Genomic DNA, 23,752 nt, shown 5'->3' with positions numbered 1-23,752 from the left:
TAAGCATCAGATGCAGGTTTACATACCCATCACTACTGCATTATCATTTTTTTTTACCTGTTCTCAATTAACTTTCGTTTGTTTAGACATGATGAGCGCTAGATAATTGTCAGATTACCGCAAACACTAATGAAGCAACTCAAAATTATATGACTAATACCTGTTGTAATTGTAATACATGTCAAGTGCCTTTGGCGTTATGTTTGGTGGCCAAAGTCTGTGATTGGTTGAACTACTAAGGTCAGTTTACAGATTATCTGATTTTAAACATTTCTGTAATTTTTAATTAGGTGCTATTCCCAAATTATGAATTTCCAACCACAGTTGAATATATTTGTTTGGATTGAAAATATTTTTTTACATTCTGGCTGTTAGAATATTTGGATGATATGAATTAAAACCATTTGGTTAGTACAATTTGTTGAGCTGTTACCTAAAACCTTTGTAATGTGATATTAAAACATTCACTGTGAGTCAGTTCATTTTAAAGGCTCCCATTACACTATTTGTCATGTCAGCAGCTGAAAAGATGTATAACACACAAGGAATCTATTATGCTGGTAGTGACTATTAGTGAAGCAATTAATATGGCTCATTTTTAGTTCTTTTCAACAACATCAGAATGAACGTTCTAAATTCTAAATCTTGGTAACAGTGTATGAAATTAGCCAAAAAGAAGTAACAAATAAACAGTTATTCCAATAAGGAGCCATTGTATACATCCTTAGCAACGTAGAGTTTTAAGGTTTTGATTTTTTTAAATTTTGTGAATTCCGGCAAGATAAAGGTGTTCTGTGGCCTTTAAGTGAACCTGTAAGTAAAAAAATAAACTTCGCTTAAATGCTCGCATATACATTGAATACACCATATATCACATAGATAGTATACATGATGTATTCCCTGTAAAATATAGAGATTTATTCACCTTTTTCTCAGTTCCAGTGCCGCTTAGTGTAACACTCACCTCTGGGCTGTACTCCGCTCCGCCTCTGGTCAGCCTGCTCTCTTCTTTGATTTGCCCTCCTTTTGGACGAATCCCCAAGCAGGGCCGAACTACCCAGCAACGGTGGCACTCTGGCTTTGTTGCTGGCTAGGGAGGTTCCATGGCGACCGCAGCGCATGCTTAGGAGAGCAGTAGGACCTCCTGTGAGAGGTGTTTTATGCTCTCCCTTGTCAGTCATTGCCTCGGCATTCAAATGCAAACAAACACACACATATATATATAAATATATATATATATATATATGTGTGTGTGTGTGTGAAACTAAGGGGGTTGAACTCACCTGAACGTGGATACATTATAAGGGTGCTGCTGGGGCTAATTAATAAAGTATATAAGGTCAGTGCATATTTCCATGTGTGTATCCACCGAACACTCTCTTGTCCCTGTCGCTACACTGTACCTGTTGTCGAATACACACAGACATATTGTCTACAGCTTCACATGTACCCTGCCATCCTCACCACTCCTGTCCACCTCCCAAATCATTCTCCAATTGTTCCACGTGTTTCAGCATTCTTCATTCTTTGGAGAACACACTGATATAGTTATGCAGAATAAATATAGTATATAGCTTAGTATCTACATCTTGAATTCATGGGTTTTTAGAATATGTCAGGAATAACTTAGCAGTTTTTTAAAATTCAGCTGGTTCTTTAAAATCTTGTAATTAAATAACTAAAAAAAATCGGTAGGGGAACGAGTCTTTCTTTGTCTTAATTTAGAAGTTCACTCTACTATCTTTCATTTGTACCACATATCTTTCTAAATCTTCAGATTGTCTTGCCTTCATGCTACCTGGGAAGTCTCAATTCTTTAGGAAGAGGGACAATTGGACATTAGGATGTTGTAAGGGAATATATTTAGGAGTAATTATTTCAGATGACTTAAAGGTAGGCAGACAATTTAATCGAGCAGCAGGAAATGCTAGCAGAATGCTTGGTTGTATAGGGAGAGGTATTAGCAGTAGAAAGAGGGAAGTGCTCATGCCATTGTACAGAACACTGGTGAGACCTCACTTGGAGTATTGTACGCAGTACTGGAGACCGTATCTTCAGAAGGATATTGATACCTTAGAGAGAGTTCAGAGAAGGGCTACTAAACTGGTTCATGGATTGCAGGATAAAACTTACCAGGAAAGACTAAACTTAACATGTATAGCTTGGAGGAAAGACGAGACAGGGGGGGATATGATAGAAACATTTAAATACATAAAGGGAATCAACACAGTAAAGGAGGAGACTATATTTAAAAGAAAAAAAAGTACCACAACAAGAGTCTTAAAGGATCACTATAGTGCCAGGAAAACAAACTCGTTTTCCTGGCTCTATAGGGTCTTTGGGTCCCCCCTACCCTCATGGCCCCCCTCCTGCCGAGCTGAAGGGGGAGGAAAGGGTTCAATTTTTACCTTATTCCAGCACCCAGCTCCCTCGGCGCTCGTAACTCTCCTCCCTCTTCCAACGTCATCCGCCGAATGCGCGCGCATTCAATCAGTCTATAGGAAAGCATTTCTCAATCCTTTCCTATGGATGTTGGCGTCTTCTCACTGTGAGAATCACAGTGAGAAGCGCGGAAGCGCCTCTAGCGGCTGTCAATGAGACAGCGACTAGAGGCTGGATTAACCCTAATGTAAACATAGCAGTTTCAGAGAAACAGCAGGCAGGGTTAACCCTAGATTGATCTGGTACCCAGACCACTTCATTGAGCTGACGTGGTCTGGGTGCCTAGAGTGGTCCTTTAAATTAGAGGGGCAAAGGTTTAAAAATAATTTCAAGAAGTATTACTTTACAGAGAGAGTAGTGGACGCATGGAATAGCCATCCAGCTGAAGTGGTAGAGGTTAACACAATATGAGAGTTTAAGCATGTGTGGGATAGACATAAGGCTATCCTAGACTTAAGATAAGGCCAGGGACTAATTAAAAGTATTTCGAAAATTTTGCAGACTAGATGTTCCGAATGGTTCTTATCTGCCATCACATTCTATGTTTTACGTTTCTATTACTTCTGTGTGATCCCAGATTCTCAAAGAATTGTAGATGGATGGACACTTAGTACTCGCAAGGATTCTCGGTGATTCTGATTCCAACATACAACCTTGAGTAGGCCAAGTGACTTTACAGCTTCCTCTAAAGAGATCCATCTGTGCTCTCCAGGGTTATGCCATGAAACTATTTGTGCCAATTGCTTAACATAATGGCAAAAACAATAATGTGGCAGACCCAAACCCATGCTGCTTTGGGTGATACTACCATCATTGTGATATACAATCATGGTCGTTGTAGCAAACAAACTAATATACTGCTCTTCAAATCAAATGGCATTTCACCAAATAGACCTCCTGTTTTATTAGAGCTCTTTGTGTCATTTCATTTGTTTAAGCTCTTACACCAGCTATTAAATCATCAGCCCAAGTCAGTGCGTAGAATGCCAAAAAAAAGAGTCTGCTTCGCCAGCAGTAATAGACCAAAAGGAGTTACATGGATAATTAAAACATTTTTTGATAATTAAAACAAAAAGTGATAGTTACAGACATTGGTGAAATATCCTTTTTAAATTTTTAGGAGAAGTGATTTAATGGGAATACAGTCCACAGAAGCCACATCCATACATAGGTTTACTAACTTGCAATTATAATATTTTTTTATATAATCGATTAAGAGTCTAGTGATGATTTGAAAGTCTGTAATTGTGTTGTTTAACATGAGTTTGGCTTGAGTTAGCATGATGTTCTACGGTTCTGTAAACTACAAAAAAGAGATCTACGACAGGTGAGGATTGCTGAGATTAGCATATGAATGGATTGAGGCAATATGTGATATGTAGCCTGTTTTAAAATGACTGCCTAGCTTTCTGGTGAGTTAACACTAACTGTTAAGTTTACACTTCTCATTTTTTAAGTTTTGTTATTCTAGGGCAGGGTTCTCCAAACTCTGGCCCTCTAGATGTTGCTTAACTACAACTCCCATGATTCTTTGAATGAAATAGATAGCCAGAAAATCATGGGAGTTGCAGTTCATCAACATCTGGAGGACCAGAATTTGGAGAACCATGTTCTAGAAGAAACATTTGTAATATTTAGTGCGTTGATTTATGTTGTTGGGATTCATAATATGTCTGACAATGTCAATGAGTCCACTAGCAGAGGGAAGCGTGTGGTATGAATGAGTTGAAAATCTCATTAAATTCCTTTAATTGTTACTCCTTGAGAAGGGTAATGTGGGGGGGAGTGGGGGGGGGGCTGAGCTAGCCGCCTAACGGAGAGGCAGCATACCTGAGAACTCCGAGATACTCTGCTGAAAAATTGAGATTTTAATGCTGATCTGCAGCCCACAACAAACCACTCGACCTCGTACCTGCTGTGGGAAGGTGCTATGGGGCGTAAAAATAAAAAAGTGAAGGCTGATAGGGGCCGGTGAGCTGCGATATAGGTGAACGCATGGCTTGGGACAAGATGGCGCAGGAGGTTGAAGAATCCTCATGCTCCTCAGAGGATATCCCCTTCGATCCAGGAGCAGGGGCATCTCACAGCCTGCTGATGGTCCCTCACACTAAGAAACCCTCTGACAGTAACTAGGTCACGGCGGGGCAGCTGAAGCAGATGCTGGCTGAGCTCATGACGAATCTGGCGACAGATATGGCATACTACAAGGATGCCATAGAAGGCACTACCACTAAGATAAACCTATTGGTGGCAACTACAAGTTCTCAAGATTCCAGGATAACCTCCATGGAACACAAACTCTCTACAGAAACAACAAACAGCCACCAATGATAAAGAGGATGCCGCAGAAGATCAGAGGAGACTTACTCAATTTGTCAGACGTTCGCTTAATACACTGCTACCACCGAAGCAAGCGAAAGGGGTGAAATGGATCTATTCCGTCTACCTCCGCTTCCAAGCTGCAACGCGAGGGAAGACCCCCCTGCATTTTAAGGGAACCTCGCTACAACTGTTCCCTGACCTCACCCGCAACATGCTGGAATGGTGCAGAGCACTGCAACCACTACTGCAGCTTCTCCGTGCGAAAAACATCATATAATGCTGTGGGACCCCAAAATACCTCACCTTTACACACACGGGAACAACCTACCGTGCACTGTGTTACTCCGAATTGGAATCCCACATGCGCAGCCTGGGCCTCATGGAACCGGCGACTATATCAGACCTAGCACAGCTTGGTCCTTCTACTATAGAGGAATTCACCTCCCGCAAAGCCCGTTGCCTGGCACCTGCCAGAGACGCGTCCTGAAAGGTCTGGCATGAACTGCTAGTGAGCCTCACAAGGATTATTATTATTTTATTATTTATATAGCTCCAGCAAATTCCATAGCGCTGTACAATAAAAGGATTCTCCACTGAAGCCGAGATCTCTTCAGAGACTGTTTAATTTCATATGCAAAATACTCTGTCTTTTATGTTTTCAGTTCTTGTTTACTTTAATTTTCATTTTACTTATTTACATGTTTATTTTTTTAATCTACGCATGCTACATACTAATTATAGAGATCTGATAGCCACTCCACCACACTAGACACCTCCCTGCTTTGGTACACTGGGATATCACATTAAGCTCTACACACCAAGCTATTCCCCCCCGCAGGGTAGGGCTAGGTATAGTTTAGACACATCGTCTACTAAGAATCCATTGTCGCTACCTGTAATCTGGGAGGGATGGTTAAACCCCATTAGGGTGTGAACAGAAAGGACATACACACCTGCACTAAATGACACACCCCAGGAGAACTACTAGCAAGACTAGCATAGTTACATAGCTGAAAAGAGACTTGCGTCCATCAAGTTCAGCCTTCCTCACATTAGTTTTTTTGCTGTTGATCCAAAAGAAGGCAAAAAAAAACCCAGTTTGAAGCACAATTTTGCAACAAGCTAGGAAAAAAAATCCTTCTTGACCCCAGAATGGCAGTCAGATTTATCCTTGGATCAAGCAGTTATTACCGTACATTGAAAGATTATATCCTTGAATATTCTGTTTTTGCAAGTATGCATCTAGTAGCTGTTTGAACATCTGTATGGACTCTGATAAAACCACTTCTTCAGGCAGAGAATTCCAAATCCTGATTGTTCTTACAGTAAAAAAACCTCTCCTTTGCCTTAGACAAAATCTTCTTTCTTCCAGTCTAAACGCATGGCCTCGTGTCTTATGGAAAGTCTGGTTTGTGAATAGATTTCCACACAATGGTTTGTATTGGCCCCGAATATATTTGTATAATGTTATCATATCCCCTCTCAGGCGACGTTTTTCTAAACTAAATAGGTTTAAATTTGTTAACCTTTCTTCATAGCTGATATGTTCCATTCCTTTTATTAATTTTGTAGCCCGCCTCTGCACTTTTTCTAGTGCCGTAATATCCTTCTTTAGAACAGGTGCCTAAAATTGCACAGCATATTAAATATGTGGTCTTACCAGTGATTTATAAAGAGGCAAAATGATATTCTCATACCGAGAATGAATGTCCTTTTTCATGCATGACAATACCTTACTGTCCTTGGCCACTGCTGATTGACATTGCACATTGTTGCATAGTTTGTTGTCTATAACAATTCCCAAGTCCTTTTCGTGTGTTGTTATCCCTAATTCACTTCCATTAAGGGTATACGTTGCTTGTGTATTTTTTACGCCGAAGTGCATAACTTTGCATTTTCCAACATTAAATTTAATCTGCCATTTGAGTGCCCAGTCCTCCAGTCTATGTAAATCCCTCTGCAGCAAAGTAATATCTTGCTCACATTGTATTATTTAACAAAGTTTTGTGTCATCTGCAAACACTGAAACATGACTTTCAATGCTGTCTTCAAGATCATTTATAAACATGTTAAACAGAAGGGGTCCCAGAACAGACTTCTGAGGGACACCACTTGCCACCTCTGTCCAGCTTGAAAATGTACCATTAACGACAACTCTTTGTACTCTGTTTTTAAGCCAATGTTCTACCCAAGAACAAGCATTTTCATCTAGACCGATTTCCTTGAGTGTGAACACTAATCTATTGTGTGGAACTGTATCAAATGCCTTGGCAAAATCCAAATAGATCACATCCACTGCAACACCCTGACCCTGATACTTCTACTTACTTCTTCGTAGAACGCAATCAAGTTAGTTTAACATGACCTGTGCTTCATAAAACCGTGCTGATTTTTGCTGATAACCATGTTCTTCTCAAGGAATTCTTGAATATTATCCCTTAATAACCTTTCAAATATTTTACCAGCCACAGAAGTTAAGCTCACAGGTCTATAATTTACAGGCAATAGTTTTGAACCCTTTTTGAATATAGGAACCACATCTGCCTTCCTCCAATCCTCCGGAACACTTCCTGAAAGAAAAGAATCTTGAAAGATTAAAAACAGAGGTTCACTTATTTCTACACTTAGTTCCTTAAGTACATGTGGATAGATACCGTCAGGCCCTGGAGCTTTGTTTATATTAACTTTCTTTAGTTGCTGCAGCACCTTGTCTTGAGTTAACCAATTACAATTATTCTGCAAGTTTTTAGTAGCAATCATTTGCACATCTATTGCCATGGGTTCTTCCTTAATATATACGGAAGAGAAATAGTTATTTAAAATTCCTGCCTTTTCCTGGTCTTCATTAACTAACACCCCTGTTTCAGTTTTTAGTGTACACTACACTATAATTTTTGTTTTTTTTTAGAATTTATGTACTTAAAAAATGCTTTGGGGGGCGCAGCTAGCAGCGCAAGGAGAAGGGCTCCATTCCCAGCAGCTCCGGTAAACCGGAGCCAAAAACGCAGAAAATCATAAAAGCCAAAGCCCATCTGCCGACAAAAGCAACGCGAACTAACCCCTGACACCCGGCGGACCCCGCAGATGCCTTTTGTACAGAGATCGGGCACAAAACGCCGCATCAAAGGAGCAGGGGCCTACCGCACACGCGACCAGGCTCTAACCAGGGAGCTGACATCGTGGCTCGGGGCGAGCCCATTCTGCACTGAGGCAGACTTCTACACCCCAGAAGAAATGGGACGGAGATCCCACAAATCAGCCCCAGGTACCTCCATAACGCACAAGGATATAGGCAGCATGTTACAAACTCCCTCACTGATGAGGAGCCGAACTGCCACAGCAATCTCACCCGAGCGGTCTGAAGATGGAGACTCCACACACAGCACGGCCACAGCAGCCATAAACAGCACATGCACACAAACAACTGAAGACTCAATTCCAGCAACCAAGAGGGACATCCAGACAATGCTGACCGGACTCCAAAGAAACTTGCAGCAAATGTGGCAGGCGGACCTGAAAGGGCTGGCAGCAGAGGTGCAAACGGTCTCGGCCCGCACCCAAGCCGTGGAACAAGAGGTGAGAGACCTGCGCCAAGACCTCACCTCCCTAAAAGACACAGTCACCCAGATACAAACCGCACAAGCTAACATCAACAGGCAAGTCAATGTCCTAGATGACAGGGGCAGGAGAAAGAATATCAAAATAAGAGGGGTATCAGAAGCGGTGCCACTGGAAGAACTGCCCCACTTTGTAAGGCATCTGACGGCCTCACTCCTTCCCAATAGGCAGGCGAAACAATTTACTTTCAACGGCGTATATCGCATTGCAAAACCACGACAAGCACCACAGGCGGCCCCACGCGATTATACTGAGATGCCAATCACTAACGGACAAAATAGCCCTAATGTCGGCCATTAAAGGGAACTCACCACACGAATTCGAAACACACCGACTTACCTTTTTTCAGGATTTGAGAAGAGACACTCTACTCTGGCGCAAGAGCATGCAACACATCACATCCACACTGCAAACAGCGGGCATCCCATACAGATGAGCAACCCCAAGAATGCTGTGGGTGACTAAAGGCGAACTTCATTACAAGCTTACTGACCCGGGAGAAGGCTCAGCCCTCCTGACCACACTGGGACTGTCCAACAACGACACAGCCCCACCCGCCGAGCACCCTGGACCCACGACCTGAAGCCTGCAGTGACCACAAGCCACGAATCACGTTTATATATTGTTTGTTCAAGTTTCTTTTGCACTGTTGCACCAAATTATACATAATACTCCCAACTCAAACCAAATTTAACGAACCAGACGAGGCCAGAGGGCCCTGTAGGGAAGATGCACGCAGATTACAGAATCCTACCCTCCCCCTCCCCCCCCCCCCCATTAATGCCCTGGGGTTACAGGGCATAGTAAAACATAGAGCACCCACATGAACCACTAGACGGGTTCACGGGCACAGAAATACCCTCATCGGCAGCCAAGTCAGGCTCAGATAGCCAAGCTCCAAATCCAGACATACCTACACATAGACGAACCACAGAAACCCAGCCCTCACGCTATCGCAAAATTTAAAAACAACCTAACGCCACGCGCAGGGTTAGGGAACCCACAAGCACACACCCTGTGCCAGGGTTAAATCATAGCCCAAGGATCCTAAGGGGCAGCATCAACCTTTCACTTTACCCACACCAAGGGCACAGCCCTCACTCTCGATACGACCAACTAGCCCATTACACTAAAAAGTGCAGAGCTCACCTCAGCCCAACTCACAGAAAGTACATAATGTTACTATATCCCATGCAAATGCTGTTGTGGCATTCTCACAAATGTCTGTATTGTTGCCATTGCACCAAAAATAAAGAATTATAAAAAAAAATTAAAAAAAAATGCTTTGGGGTTAGTTTTGCTCTCTTTAGCTATCATTTTTTCATTTTGAAGTTTAGCAAGTCTAAACTCTTGAGTACTTAACACTGCTCTACTCTTGTTTACTATATAAAATGTGCCAATTAACGAATTAATAATTAATTAATTGCATGAGAAGGAGTTGTAATTCGTTAAAGCTGACTTTTTATACTCCTACCTGTTAAATCTGTCCTTGACATACCAATGCACAAAAAATAATGACTGTAAAAAACAAAACAAAAAAAAAAGGGTAATGCATCTGTTATTTATTTTGGTCATTTTTTTTTTTTTTTGTAAATCTCTTTTTTATTGAGGCATAAAATTTTGAGGGTACAGAATGTAAGAGGGGAGACGATAAAGTTTCATACAAGTCGGGAGAAATACAATGCAGTACATATCATCTCTAAATATTTGTTAGCCTCATTTTATGTTAAGAATAGTAAAGTTACGTCAAGTTAGGATAAAGCGATTATTCATTTGCAGATTATTTAAATACAGGCTAGTACTAGGCTATGGCATGTGAAAGCTGAACAAAGTCAAAATAAACAGGCTTCACAATAGGTTGCTTAGTCTCAGTGGTGAGTGCAGATCAGTTATGCGATTAGCAAGAGTAACACTATGGCTATGTAGGGTCTTATGCATGTCTTAGGTGAGTGGATTACGTGGGTTTCGACATATAGAGATAAAACTAATGCACAACTAATCTGAAGCCATAACAGAGGTGGGTCATTGAGTAGTACTAATAACAGGATTGATAACCCGTTTGACTAGGCTGCCCTAGAGCTTATTGCTGAACATGGGAAGTTATTGCTTATACGCTAGAAGCTAAAGCATAGGTTAGGTTTACTATAGGTATACATGCTAAAGCAGGGTTGTGCAGTGGACAAGGGAAAGTGACGCTTATTAATATTGGCATCTCTGAGCTGCAGCTTACGAACTGTAGTCCCTGAAACAGTTCATCCAATGCCCAACCTCTCGAGGTCATGGGGGCTTGCATGCGGTGCATAGAGGGTAGTTGCTGTTGGCGGATTCTTGCTGGAGCTGGGTCCGAGATCACACGGAGGGAAGAGAGCGAGTGTCTCTAGTCGGTGGGGTGCAGCACTTCTGATGGAGGGTCTGTTAGTCTGCAGTCTCTTGGGCCGCTTATGCCTCCGTGTGTGTGGACGATTCTTCCGGGTGGTCTCCTCTGTGGCCTGCAGGTAAGGTATGGGTGGGTGAGCGTGGTGATGTTGCGCCCGGGGGTTTTCCCCTCACCTCCCGCTGCCTGCGACTCCTCTTACCGGTTGTCGGTAGGTCATGCAGGTCGGGTATGGTTGCTCGGTGCCGCTCTTTAAGTTTGTCCCAGAAGCGGTTGAAAATCACCTCCAAGCGCTGAAAGGTGTCTTGCTGTGGGCTCTGTATCGGCAGCTTGCTCTTGGGTGCTGTGTTGCCTTTCCCAACAACGACAAGTTTTCGCAGAGTGCTAAGCGATCAGCTGATGCCTTAAAACTCAGCCACGCAAAAATATTGCTGTTGGATCACCAAACATAATATGGATAGGAGAACCAAAAACAAAGAGGACTTCTAACAGAGGGAATGAGAGTTATAGGGGATTTTATTGTCTTCATAATCCTATAACATTATGGTACCTTGTGCTACTAGATGTGGACCTTAATATTATACCTCGACAAAGAATGGTGAATATTAAGTGGTGTTAAGGTTCACTAACTATTTACAGCTGACATTGTTGTCTTAAGGGAGGAAACTGAGACTGTGAGAGCCATATTGCAATACTTTGCAAATTGTACTCCAAAACAAATTATTTGCTCAAAGGAATCAAATGTTAAGTAATGCCAATAGACAGTTAAGGGGATTGCATACTTAGTGTACAACTATTTTGGACTCTCCTTCCTACCCTATTCCTTCCAAAGTAGGATAAAATGTGCACCTTTATTGGGGTCAAGTAAATTAATTCCTGGTTCCTGGTAATAAGCTGTGTAACCTATGGGTCATAACAGCTACTGAGTTTACCCCGAAAATAAAATATCCCCTGAAAATAAGCCCTACCCCGAAAATAAGCCCTAGTCGCTAGTTTGCTAATCTATGTTCGGGGAATTTTCCCCCGAACATAGATTCGTGGGATTCCATACGCTAGTAAGCTGATCTATGTTCGGGTCTTATTTTCGGGGGAAAAAACGGTACCTAAGGTCACTTTATAGTTAATCCTGCTCTGGCTAGTCTCCATTTTCTTATCTACAACGGTTTTGTATCTTTCATACCACTAATATGCTACATGATAGTGTCCTTTTGGGACTACTGTTTTGGCGAGCAGGGGTAGATTCATGGTTACTATATGAAATATAAGTTATTTTATTTTTACTGCAAATATATGTTATTATAACATTTCATGAATAAACTCTGAAATGGAAAATACGAAATGCAATCTGAAATAGCCTACCAAATAGTGAAACTTACAAAAAAGCAAAAAATAAAATAAAAAATGACATTATTGTTCATGATTAGCAATAGCATATAATTATTTTTCAAACAAGCTAAAATCATAAACTAATTTTTGTGATGCCAACACTTTCCGTAAAACCCAGTGTGCAATCAACCAATTGGTATGCCATGCATTTTTGACCTATGTTGTACTTCACCAAGTAATTCAACCCACATGGAGAAGGTCGGAGGAGCATTAATGCATTAATTTATTGTTTCCGATTCCAGGGAGGTTGTCCGGTCGACAAGACGCACAGGAATCAGTGCAGAGCATGCCGCCTAAAGAAGTGTTTGGAAGTCAATATGAATAAAGATGGTAATTATTGCAAGATCCGAATAAACAGCTAGTAGTATCTTTTAATAAGAAAACATGATATCCTTTGACCGAAATATACAATCACGTATTGTTACTTATATTAGAAAAAGAAAAAAATCCAATTATAATATTTTCTTAGCAATCAGTGAGACAGTCGTGTTTTTTTTTTTTTTTTTTTGATAAGCAAAATCAAAAGCATTATGCTTAAGAACAGAAGCCTACATTAAAAAATGATTGATGTGCCTCTGATAAAAATATAGATTAATGTAGTTATTTAGAAAAAGGAAAATCATAAGGAAGAGATGTTCTCAAGGACACAGTATGAGGGAACACTTTCATGATTTTAACCTTTTAATGAACTGTAGTATCTAAGATAATGTTCTCTGCATCATTTTGCTAAATATATTTGATTAGTTCAAAGATGATTACTGGATTGATTTCAGCTGTACAACATGAAAGAGGGCCAAGAACATCCACCATCAGGAAGCAAGTGGCTTTGTACTTCAGAGGGCACAAAGATGTAAATGGATCAGCACCTCACTTCCCATCTACAGCTCTACCAACCCCTAACTTCTTCACCGCTGTGAGTCAACTAGAGCCACACACCCTGGAACTGGCCGCAGTATCGACTACCCCCGAAAGACAGACACTGGTTGGACTGGCACAGCCTACCCCAAAGGTAAACTACCCTCCAATAAAGAGAGAAATGTACTACTGCTGGAGATATTTTTTAATTATTATTAAAGATACTGTTTCTTCTGCTTATTGCTATTTTATCCCATACCATAATTTTGTCTTCATCAATCTAGAAAATATTCAAAGATATAGGATTCAATTACATAAATTTTACAATTATAGGGTAATAGCTTCTTGATCCGAGGATAAATCTGACTGCCATTCTGGGGTCAAGAAGGAATTTTTTCCTAGTTTGTTGCAAAATTGGAAGTGCTTCAAACTGGGTTTTTTTTTTTGCCTTCTTTAGGATCAACAGCAAAAACAGGTGAGAGTAAGGTTGAACTTAATGGACACGTGTCTCTTTTCAGCCTATGTAACAATGTAACCATGTAAAATAGTGGTGTCTCTACATCTAGATCTATCTTCTGTTTTGGAAAATATATCTGGAACACCCTAGTTCTCAATTTGCTTTCAGCCGAAGGGTTTCTTTTATAGTCGTAAACTCAATATCAAACTCATATACTTATTCATACTCAAATATCATGTTTAAAATATCTTTCACAATTGCACGAGTGTTTCAGTTTTTCCTTACACATTTCTCCTGTAGGAGATCCGTCACTTATCAGAATTTTTCATATAACTTTTACTAATTTAACAAATATGTATTTGTGAGGATGAAAAATAAAATTAAATACAGAAATCAACAAGTTTTTATTCTGCAACTGGTGCCTCCATCCTAGCCCCTTGTCTGTCATTGTTATAAACTCTGCTCTTTGCACATGGCTGTCAATATGAAAGGAAAACAATACAATGACAAGGTGAAGCAATGAAGAGGCTTCATTTGCAATGTTTACCCTGGTTTTGTCTTTTCCGAACTGGATTATGATGTAATTTGCTGACTCTTTAATATGAATTTAAAATAATACAAGCATCCAATGAAGAAGAAAACATTTATAGATGTTTTTCAATGGGTAATTGGTGTAAATTCAAATCTACTCTACATTTAGATTAAACATTATAAAACCCCAAATGGTCAACAAAATAATAAACTCGCTCTGCATTTCATAGTATTCAAATTACAGCAATAAATCTTTAGTTCATCTCTAAATTTCTTTATGTTAGGGCATAGGCTGGTGTGGAGAGCAGGGCAATTCAGAGAGAGTATACAATTATTTTCATCAAACATCTTATTTGAGAGGGTCAGTCCTTTTTTGCGCCCTAATCTCTCTGTCCCCCTTTTTTCTATTAGTTCCATATTGTTGGTGTGTCTGAGTGTGTAACAGAGATCCACAATATGTGTCTTTAAACTACAATAAATGTGTTTAGAAATCAGTCTGTGTCCGTGTGATACGATGTTCCTGTTCTAAATTACATTTAAGTTGCATAAACAGAACAGCCCCGCTCTTGGCCAAATTCACAGCCACACCCCTAAAATTGAGTTGTCCCTCTTTGTCCATTTGAAATGTTGGAAGGTATGGGTATGTGTTCTTCATGGGTTAGTAGAGAATGGACATGAGATATTACCCAGTCCTCATATAACGGATATTTGAATTTTTAGTACAAAACTGCTTAACACTAATTATAATAACACTTTATTTTTAAATTAAAGTGTTAATATAAAGCACTTTAGCAAATGTTCTTGTAGTTAGTTAAGGCCTTGACTTTAAAAGCTTTCCAAATTTAATTTAAGATTTAATATTGTTAGAAAAACGTTCCAAAACACTTGTAAAGTGTGCCTCTTAAGCCCCCCTAATTCTTGTGTGCCCCTTAATCTTACCCTTTTCATCCCTCTTAAACCCCCACCTTTTCTGTCCCTCTTACCCTCCTTACCCCTTGTGTGTCTACTATGCCCCGCTTACCCTTCTTCTTGTTCCTTTTCTTTTGTTGGTTTGAGGACTTATGCTTGGACACACACAAAATTGTGTCAGGGAGCAGGGAGGAGGCCCCATCCTCATTTGTATGAGCATGTAGTAAGTGTTTATGTGTGCATAGGGGATGTAGTGTCCGTATAGGGTATGTATGGAAAGTGTGGGTTGGCATAGGGGCGGTATTGTGCGAGAAGCAGAGACAGGGGCTTACAGGGTGTGGGGAGTTATGCAAGATTTTTTTTTATATTAAATTAATTATATTTGATTCCCCTCTCCATTTTGGATACCTACGCTCAGGGAGGGAGCATTTCAAGATCCCTGGTGGTGCAGTGCTCCAGATCTGCACCTCTGCTGAGTGCAGATTCAGTCATTAGGAATTCCTCTTGTGAGCTGTACCACTCTGGGTATTAAAACATTAACCTGTGGCAATACTCTGAGCCAGGGTTTTCAAGAGGAATGCATTAAATCTGTACCCAAGAGTTTTCATGCCTCCTCTGCCTGTTGCATTAGGTTGTCACATTTGGTTGTATTGGGTCAGTGAGGAAGATCCATGTTCTCCTTCCCAGCTCAAGATGGCACATATCAGAGCTGCTGGTATTCTGATGGATTAGGTTCTCTGTCAAAAGCTGTTTCCCCTCACACTTGATTAATCTTCTGAACGCCTCCATCCTTAGGCTCACTGTGGCTAAAGAGACTGCTCGGTGCAGTCCTGAAATTTAAGTGAAGTTACTGTTACACTGAGTTTTACAGTTAAGGTCTTCATTTCAAGCCTGGGATTTAGGACATTCGTTTAAGGTTAGGGTTGAAATAATTGGTTAGAAATAGGGATATTTTCTTTTATTTATAGATACTTTTCATTGCCTATCCCACTATGACCCTTGGTATTAGGTTTAAAGTTTTGGCATTTCTAATTCTCAGTTTTTCTAAAAGTAGTCAAATATTTTTCCTCTGCGTTTTAGTATCCACATGAAGTGAATGGAGCACCTATTTATCTATATGAGGTAGCTACTGAATCGGTGTGTGAATCGGCTGCCAGGCTTCTTTTCATGAGCATTAAATGGGCAAAGAGTGTGCCTGCTTTCTCTACTCTGTCTCTCCCAGATCAGGTAAGAAATACACTGTAACCTTGAAAGCACCTAGACTTATTGTGTGTGTGTTTCTTTAAATATCAGTGAACTGATTTTTTTTTTCTCATCCAAAGCGTAAATTATAATTGATTAATTTCTGTAATATCCTATATTTTAAGATGCTCTAAATATGACTACATCTACGGAAACATTGTACACTGTTTACCCTATTGCTGGTAAATTTTAACCAGGGGGAAATAAACTACCTTAGTCTGTATGTAATATACTACAGCCAAATTATTTCCTACTGGAGTTTTGCCATTTATAAAAGATACCTTATGGAGATCTTACAGTCAAGAGGGTTCTTTATGGTGCAGTGTATTTAGGTTTAGGTAATGTATATTTCCGAACTAGGAACATGGACAATGCAAACAGTACTCTTAAAAAAAACTTTTATTTAGTAAACCTGGTCATTATTTCCCCCACCTCCCCCGCCCCCCCATCATTTTTCCAGGTTCTTACATTGAGCAGTCTCTTACCTTAATATGAATTCCAATTCAAGGGCTAATATACGATGCCAGAATATTTACCTTGGTCTCTTACCTACATTTTGAAAGCAATCCAGAATCACATCCATATTAAACTGGGTCACCAGAGTTGATAAAATTGAGTCTTTGAGGAATTTCATCTTTGTGTTTTTGAGAAAGACCAGCCTTTTGGTCCAGTTTGACATTGGTCCAGTATTTACTGGCCCAGTCCTTACCCCTTTCTCATCATGTCTGCAAAGGACTAGCTAATGTGTTTTGATCTTGATCACAAAAAAAATTGTCAATGGCGCAATTAGAATTTGTGTACTAAGATGAACCATGTTAAAAAATAAAATGCAATGTAGTTTTAAAAAAAATACACAAAACATTACAATTAGCATACATATGGGGTGCGGAATGTCAAGGCCAATATTTGAGCGTTTTGTGGAGGTTCTGCACACTAGATTTTAATAATTGCACTTTTTTCAACCTTTTGTACAATTTATAAAAAATGATTACACTTGCACTTCATTTTTAGTTGTGCTTGATATCAGTACACAAATTCTTGTTGGGTCATTACGCGTTTTGTAGTCAATTCTCAGAAGACATTATCGGTTGGTCCAGTTCAATAGTCAGCAGTACTTACAGTAGTATATGTATTCTGTAATAATAAATAGCAAATTTGTTCTGTTTTGCTGTATGCATATCTTCCCGTTTCATTTCTTCTTTACTTATATATACTGATTTTTCTGTGCATTATCTGGGTCCTTTTTATTAAACCTTTTCACATTTTTGCAATGAGATGGCAGAAAATGTTGTGTACCACTTTCTATGATAATGTTTTTATTTACATTTATTTATGTATTTATAATTGTATTACTACTTTTTTCATAAAACACATTTTTTAATTATAAAATTGGGCAAATTTGGGAAAATACATATTCCCGCATTTATACAGACTATAAAAGTCACTGTGTTAAAATATCATCAATGCAATGCAACTACGCATACAACTTATAAATAATTACACAAACACATACAAAAAGACATTATGGTAAAACAACAAAAACAAATGGGGGGGAGGGGGGAGTAACAGTGAAGTTAATGTAATGTAATAATGAATTTAATGAATGATTTCCTTGTTGTCTGTCTTGCTACCAATCCATAGGGAATTTTATGCTCTAAAACCAATTTATTTCTGAAGACCACTTCTAAATGTAAGCCACAGCACAATGCGATACAAACCCCTTTATTCATCATATCATTGATGAAACGTAATTGAAATAAAATATTCAGCTATAAAGAGTTCTAAATAGCCAGCATAGGAACAGTTTAATAATAGAACATGTATGACTGATGTGCTTATAATCATTTGTATATTATTTGGCAGCTGATGCTTCTGGAAGATGCATGGAGAGAGCTATTTGTTCTGGGAATTTCACAATGGGCCATCCCGGTTGATGCTAACACACTGCTGGCTGTTTCTGGTAAGGACCGCTCAATTTAATGACTTTGTTCTAGAAAATTAACATTAAAATACATTACTCGCAACAAAAACAACATGTGAAGAATAATAAATCTCTTCTGAACAATACACTATACCTGTCATTTATAAATCTATATTTAAATGCAAATAGCGTTGTCTTGTTGTATTCATAACTGCTTGTATCGTTATTGAAATGCAAATTACTGTGTTTGTTATCATCCAAAAGAGTATTTCATAATAACTTTCCAAACATAAAATCGACACTGAAATAGTTTATCTTGCGCTGTCAGTTTGATAGATGTTAAGTATGGAGATCTGAGAGAGATTAAAACCAAGCAATGGGTATGTTTTGATTTTAGGAATGAACAATGATAACACTGATTCGCAGAAGTTGAATAAGATCATCTCAGAAATCCAGGCTTTACAAGAAGTGGTGGCCAGGTTTCGTCAGTTACGGCTCGACGCTACAGAATTTGCCTGTCTCAAATGCATTGTCACTTTTAAAGCTGGTACGTATATAACACATGTTATAGTCTAACAACAATAAAATCATTAAAGTTGGATCCAGTGCTTTAGCCAACAAGTTGATTAGTCAACTACATAACCAATAGTTTGTGTATATGTATTAATTATAAACTAATTGAAACTATTTAATTTTAAAGAGGGATTTGTAGCATATTTATTTATTCTCTTTAACTTAGCTAATTAAAATTATTTAAAAAAAAAAAAAGTAAAATCATTTTTTCACATTTCGGAAGATAGACAGACAGACAGACAAAATATCAGATGATTTCTTTTATCTTGCATAATATTCCAATTTCCTTAGACGTCCCAACACAGTAGTTTTTTTTTTTTGTTTATAACCTTGGCATAATATATGAAGGCCAAAATAGATGAGCCAGAATTGTAGAATTCTTCCACAAGCAGTGTTCTCCCATACGTGTTCCCCACAGACATGCAGCATCACAAGCAGCATCCTTATAAACATGTAACACTACACGCAGCCTCCCCACAAACTCTCAATACCCTAAGTAACACCCCCACAAACATGCAACAACACAAGCAGTGTCCCTACAAACACACAATACTACAAGCAGCCTACTCACACACAACACCAGAGCCAGCAACACCATAAACAGTATACAAACCACCCTCACCCAGCCCTGTCTCTCTTGTTGTCTGGTGACACAAGAGACAAGAAACCAGCTCATCACCAGGACTCAATGCACAGGCTGCCCTGGAGGCACACTGAATTGGGATGGCTACTTTGGAAGATGCATTGGTGATAAAGTGAACTTAAAGGGAATTTCTGTAAAAACGTGAATTGTGGTAATTTGCAAGAGAATAGCAAAATCTCTGTCAAAACAGAAAAACTGGAAATATTCTCTAATTCATCTCTTTTTTCCAAGTCAACTTCCTTGACCAGATCATTTTTTTTTTTAGCAAATAGACACTTTGACATACTAACCTACTCATATACAGCAGTAGGATCCAAAAACACATTTATTATTATTAATATTATTATTTTTTAAATCGTCAGCTAAGGACCTGTAATCTGTCAGGGGAATAAAATTGGTTGTTGGAGGAAGGGAGGGGGGTTCACAAATAAGAGGCACACTAAAGTCACCAGCGCAATACAGCTTAATATAGTTGTTTTGGTAAGTATAGTAATTTGGGGGGAGGAGGGGGGCAATTAAAAAAAGGGGGGGGCTAGATAGTGTTTTTAGCACTATAGGGTCAGGAATACATGTTTGTGTTTTTGACCCTACAGTGTTCCTTTAAGGACTTGTCGTGGGTACCTCATGATCTTGCTATGTCCCTGCTATGCTTAACTCCTAAATGGCAGAGAATTGAGCACTAAGACTGCAGGGGCATGGTCTATACTGAAAAAACCCCACTTTATTAAGCTAAAGCTTTTTTTTTTGCTCAGAGCATCCCTTTAAATAATGAAAACAGCCGCTCAAAAGCATATATTAGCTGTTATATTTAGTGTCATTATTACACAGCGTAATGTTTTACAGCTGTGGAGTGAAATGAAAGTTAATACAGAATTGTGTTGGCAGTGACAAAGTGTATTATGCTAATAACTTCCTGTATTGTATTTTTTGTTTCCAATGTTTTAACAAGCCATTAAGACATTAAATGACTAACAGTGAATTCATTCTCCCTTCCAGTTCCTACACATAGTGGTTCTGAATTGAGGACTATCCAGAATTCCACTGCAATAGCAGCTTTACAAGACGAGGCTCAGCTCACTCTAAACAGCTATATACATACCAGGTGATTATGACTGTCACTATGAAAGCCGCGACTAGACATAGTATTGATGTCACAACACAATAAGAGTAATGACTATGACAACTGGCTAATAATATACTGTTGTAATATAAGAAGTCTTTAAAAAAAACAAAAAAAAAACAACAAAGCATTTAAAAGGTTTTCCTTGTAGCCATGGGAAGAAGAAATCATTACTAAGCACAATACAGTACTCAGCAACCCAGCTGTGCATTATTACTGCCTTGGGATATGATGTGACTTGTCAAATATATCATATATATATATATATATATATATATATGTAGCAATAAGAGATGCACTCTCAGGTCTTTATAAATAATCAGTAGGTATTTATTCAAAAAAAGTTACATCATCAGATCGAAGTTTCGACCCTACAGGGTCTTCCTCAGGATATATATATATATAATAAATATAGAGATATGAAAAGCACTCCAAGGACTTCATATAGACGGTGAAAAAAGAAACTTAGCTTTATTCAGCAACTGCCACGAGTGATCAACGTTTCAGTCCCATGTCAGGACTGACGAAAGTCCTGACATGGGACTGAAACGTTGATCACTCGTGGCAGTTGCTGAATAAAGCTAAGTTTATTTTTTCACCCTCTATATGAAGTCCTTGGAGTGCTTTTCATATCTCTATATTTATTATTTTTGCTGACAAGCACCGGGCTATACATATTATTTTACTGTGAGTGCAAGCATTGGACAATATTATATATATATATATATATATATATATATATATATATATATATATACATATATATATATATATATATATAATATAATATAAATCCAGATTTATATATAATTATAGAATTGTACAGAATTTGGTGCCACTCCATATGTTCTAGCTAACAATTACTAATATATATAATATAAATGTATTTATATATGTAACATATATATATATAGATAGAGAGATAGATAGATAGATAGATAGATAGATCCAAAGCTCCTGCACTCCAACTTTAACAAAATAAATACTTGGTGCTCTGGTCAATATTTATATAGATAGATAGATAGACAGACAGGTAGATAGATATTTCACAGAGATCATGCTGGTGTGCTGGTGATCCAAGACCACTATTTATCTACTAAATTCGCTCTTTTTCTATTTATCCCTAATATTGTGATTTTTCTTGTAACTCTTTTTTCACACATCAAAACTGGGGGCATTTGGGATTTTTGTTAGCTACAAGCTGATACTTTAAGCATAAAACATATTATTGCCCAATATCTTTCCAATTTCTAACTGCCTTTTCTGGATATTTACTCCTATTTGCTTTTACAATTTATGATTGCTCATTTTAAATGACTAGTAAAAGTTATGTTTTCTTATTATATGCAGTCTAGTTCTGGGAAAATGTGTTCCAGCAGTCCAGTACAACATTTTTTTCAGTTGTTACAGAGCATCCAATAGATTGGGGGGCACCTAGGTAATAACTGGTCTTGAATTACCAGCACCCAACTCCATGATAGAGGAGTTTGTGGTCCCCACAATAGAATCAAAGTACAATCCATGGGATTCACAATGTAGGGGCTCAGTAGTCAAATTATTTGGTGCTCACAGTATAAAACAAAAAAGGCTCTTACCTTTTGGTCCTATTGTAGAAGGACTGTGACTTTACTGTCGTTATTTTACCTTTGCGGTCTTTAATCCATAATGCACTGTATATACAATATTATGAATGTGTGCACAGTCATGGCTACATGAAGAATGAAAAAAAGAAAACACATTGCAGTCCACACTGAGTAGTATATGTAGTCAAGGCACATTCAAGTTGTAAAAGTGCTTCAAATTATTCCTCTGTAATGTGAATAAAAACAATGTGATTTGAAATAATCTGTATACGATGTTGCTTATATATTATATTGTATGATTTAAATTATTGTGTTCTTTTCTTTTTATACTTAACAGATACCCTACACAGCCCTGCCGTTTTGGAAAACTTTTATTGCTTCTGCCAGCTTTACGTTCCATAAGCCCATCTACCATAGAAGAAGTATTTTTCAAAAAAACTATTGGAAATGTTCCCATCACACGGCTTCTGTCTGACATGTATAAATCCAGTGACATCTAACCCATGGGTATTGGCCCATTGGAAAGGACTGTTCAGTGGGAGACCAGTCAGCAAAAAAATAAATAAAAGAGACCAAGATTCTGGACAATAATCTCTTGTTAAAAAAACATCATATTGATGAATATGCTATCCAGTTACATTCTAGAGCACAAAAGAACTTGGTTTCAAAAGACATTTCATCTCAAAATTGAAGTGTAATTTATATGCGCTGTCTGCTTCTATTTTCAAAAGTGCTGTTAAAAGATGTCACATAGTGTACATAAATATAAAAACACATAAAGGATCACTATAGTGTCAGAAATCTATTCCTGGCACTATAGTGTTGGTGTGGCTGTTTAGGCCACCGGCCCCCATTGCTCTGCGGCGAGAAGGTGAGTTTACTCACCTTTTTTCCCCACGTTGTGCCGGTCTCACCGCGGCTGGCTTTGCCTGGTCCCGCCTCTATGGCCTGATGATCTTGATGATCTCAGCCAATCAAATGCTTTCCTGTAGGAAAGCATTGGGGGGCTATTGTGCATGCAGAGCAAAATTCCGCACTGCGTCAATCAGGATCGCCTCATAGAGATGCATTGAATCAATGCATCTCTACGGGAAGCGTTCGGCGTCTCCATGATAATGTTCTGGTGGAAATATCAAAAAGTCCTCATGAAGCAGACATTTATATTCAGATTTATCAGAACGAGAAAAAACAAAAAGATCATGTTTTACTGGAATTATCAAAGGGGTCAAATGCTTATCCTTAAAATGTATATATAAAAATTGAGACAATATACATTTATTTACGTGAAAAAAGAAAGAAAATTTGGACTACATTTAATTTTCACTTTTGATCAGAAGTCTGAAGAGCCTTAAAAAGATAAAATACCGGAAAACAAAGTGGAGAACAAAATGAATTGTCTGAATACACAAACCAAAGGCAACTGCATGCAAATATTTGGTCATAAAACAGAGAGAAATGTATGGAGATTATTCACTAAACAGAAGACTGTGGTATGATAACCACAGACTTGCGAAAATGAAGCCAAAACATGGAGAGTGGAAAAAAACTTCAACTTGAACCCTCCTGTTTAGTATAAAAGATAGCACAATTCAACCAGCAAAACTAGTAATGATTTTACGTCCTATGTCAATGACTTTACGAATCAACATCTCTGGTTCTGTAAAATGATCACAGAGTAACAAACACTTACTGACATCAGCCCACAACAATTTAGGAAGATGGGACATTTAGTTACAGCTCAAAGTAGCTACTTTACATCCTACGATTTGGTGTGTT

General features: G+C 38.6%; 1 protein-coding gene across 1 annotated transcript in view; it reads left to right on the top strand.

Moving 5' to 3' along the window:
- The window catches only part of NR2E1 (nuclear receptor subfamily 2 group E member 1), a 55,295-nt gene extending 32,319 nt beyond the window's left edge, over nucleotides 1–22,976 (top strand). The window contains exons 3-9 of the mRNA XM_063441301.1: nucleotides 12,385–12,472; nucleotides 12,916–13,151; nucleotides 15,975–16,121; nucleotides 18,000–18,096; nucleotides 18,455–18,604; nucleotides 20,270–20,375; nucleotides 22,314–22,976. Coding sequence (XP_063297371.1) covers nucleotides 12,385–12,472; nucleotides 12,916–13,151; nucleotides 15,975–16,121; nucleotides 18,000–18,096; nucleotides 18,455–18,604; nucleotides 20,270–20,375; nucleotides 22,314–22,476 — 987 coding nt within the window. The 3' untranslated portion in view covers nucleotides 22,477–22,976. The remainder of the gene's footprint in view (nucleotides 1–12,384; nucleotides 12,473–12,915; nucleotides 13,152–15,974; nucleotides 16,122–17,999; nucleotides 18,097–18,454; nucleotides 18,605–20,269; nucleotides 20,376–22,313) is intronic.
- The last annotated feature ends 776 nt before the right edge of the window (nucleotides 22,977–23,752 follow it).

The sequence above is a fragment of the Pelobates fuscus genome, chromosome 2 (genome assembly GCF_036172605.1).
Source record: "Pelobates fuscus isolate aPelFus1 chromosome 2, aPelFus1.pri, whole genome shotgun sequence".
Taxonomy (NCBI): domain Eukaryota; kingdom Metazoa; phylum Chordata; class Amphibia; order Anura; family Pelobatidae; genus Pelobates; species Pelobates fuscus.
This window is presented reverse-complemented; position numbering and strand designations above follow the sequence as displayed.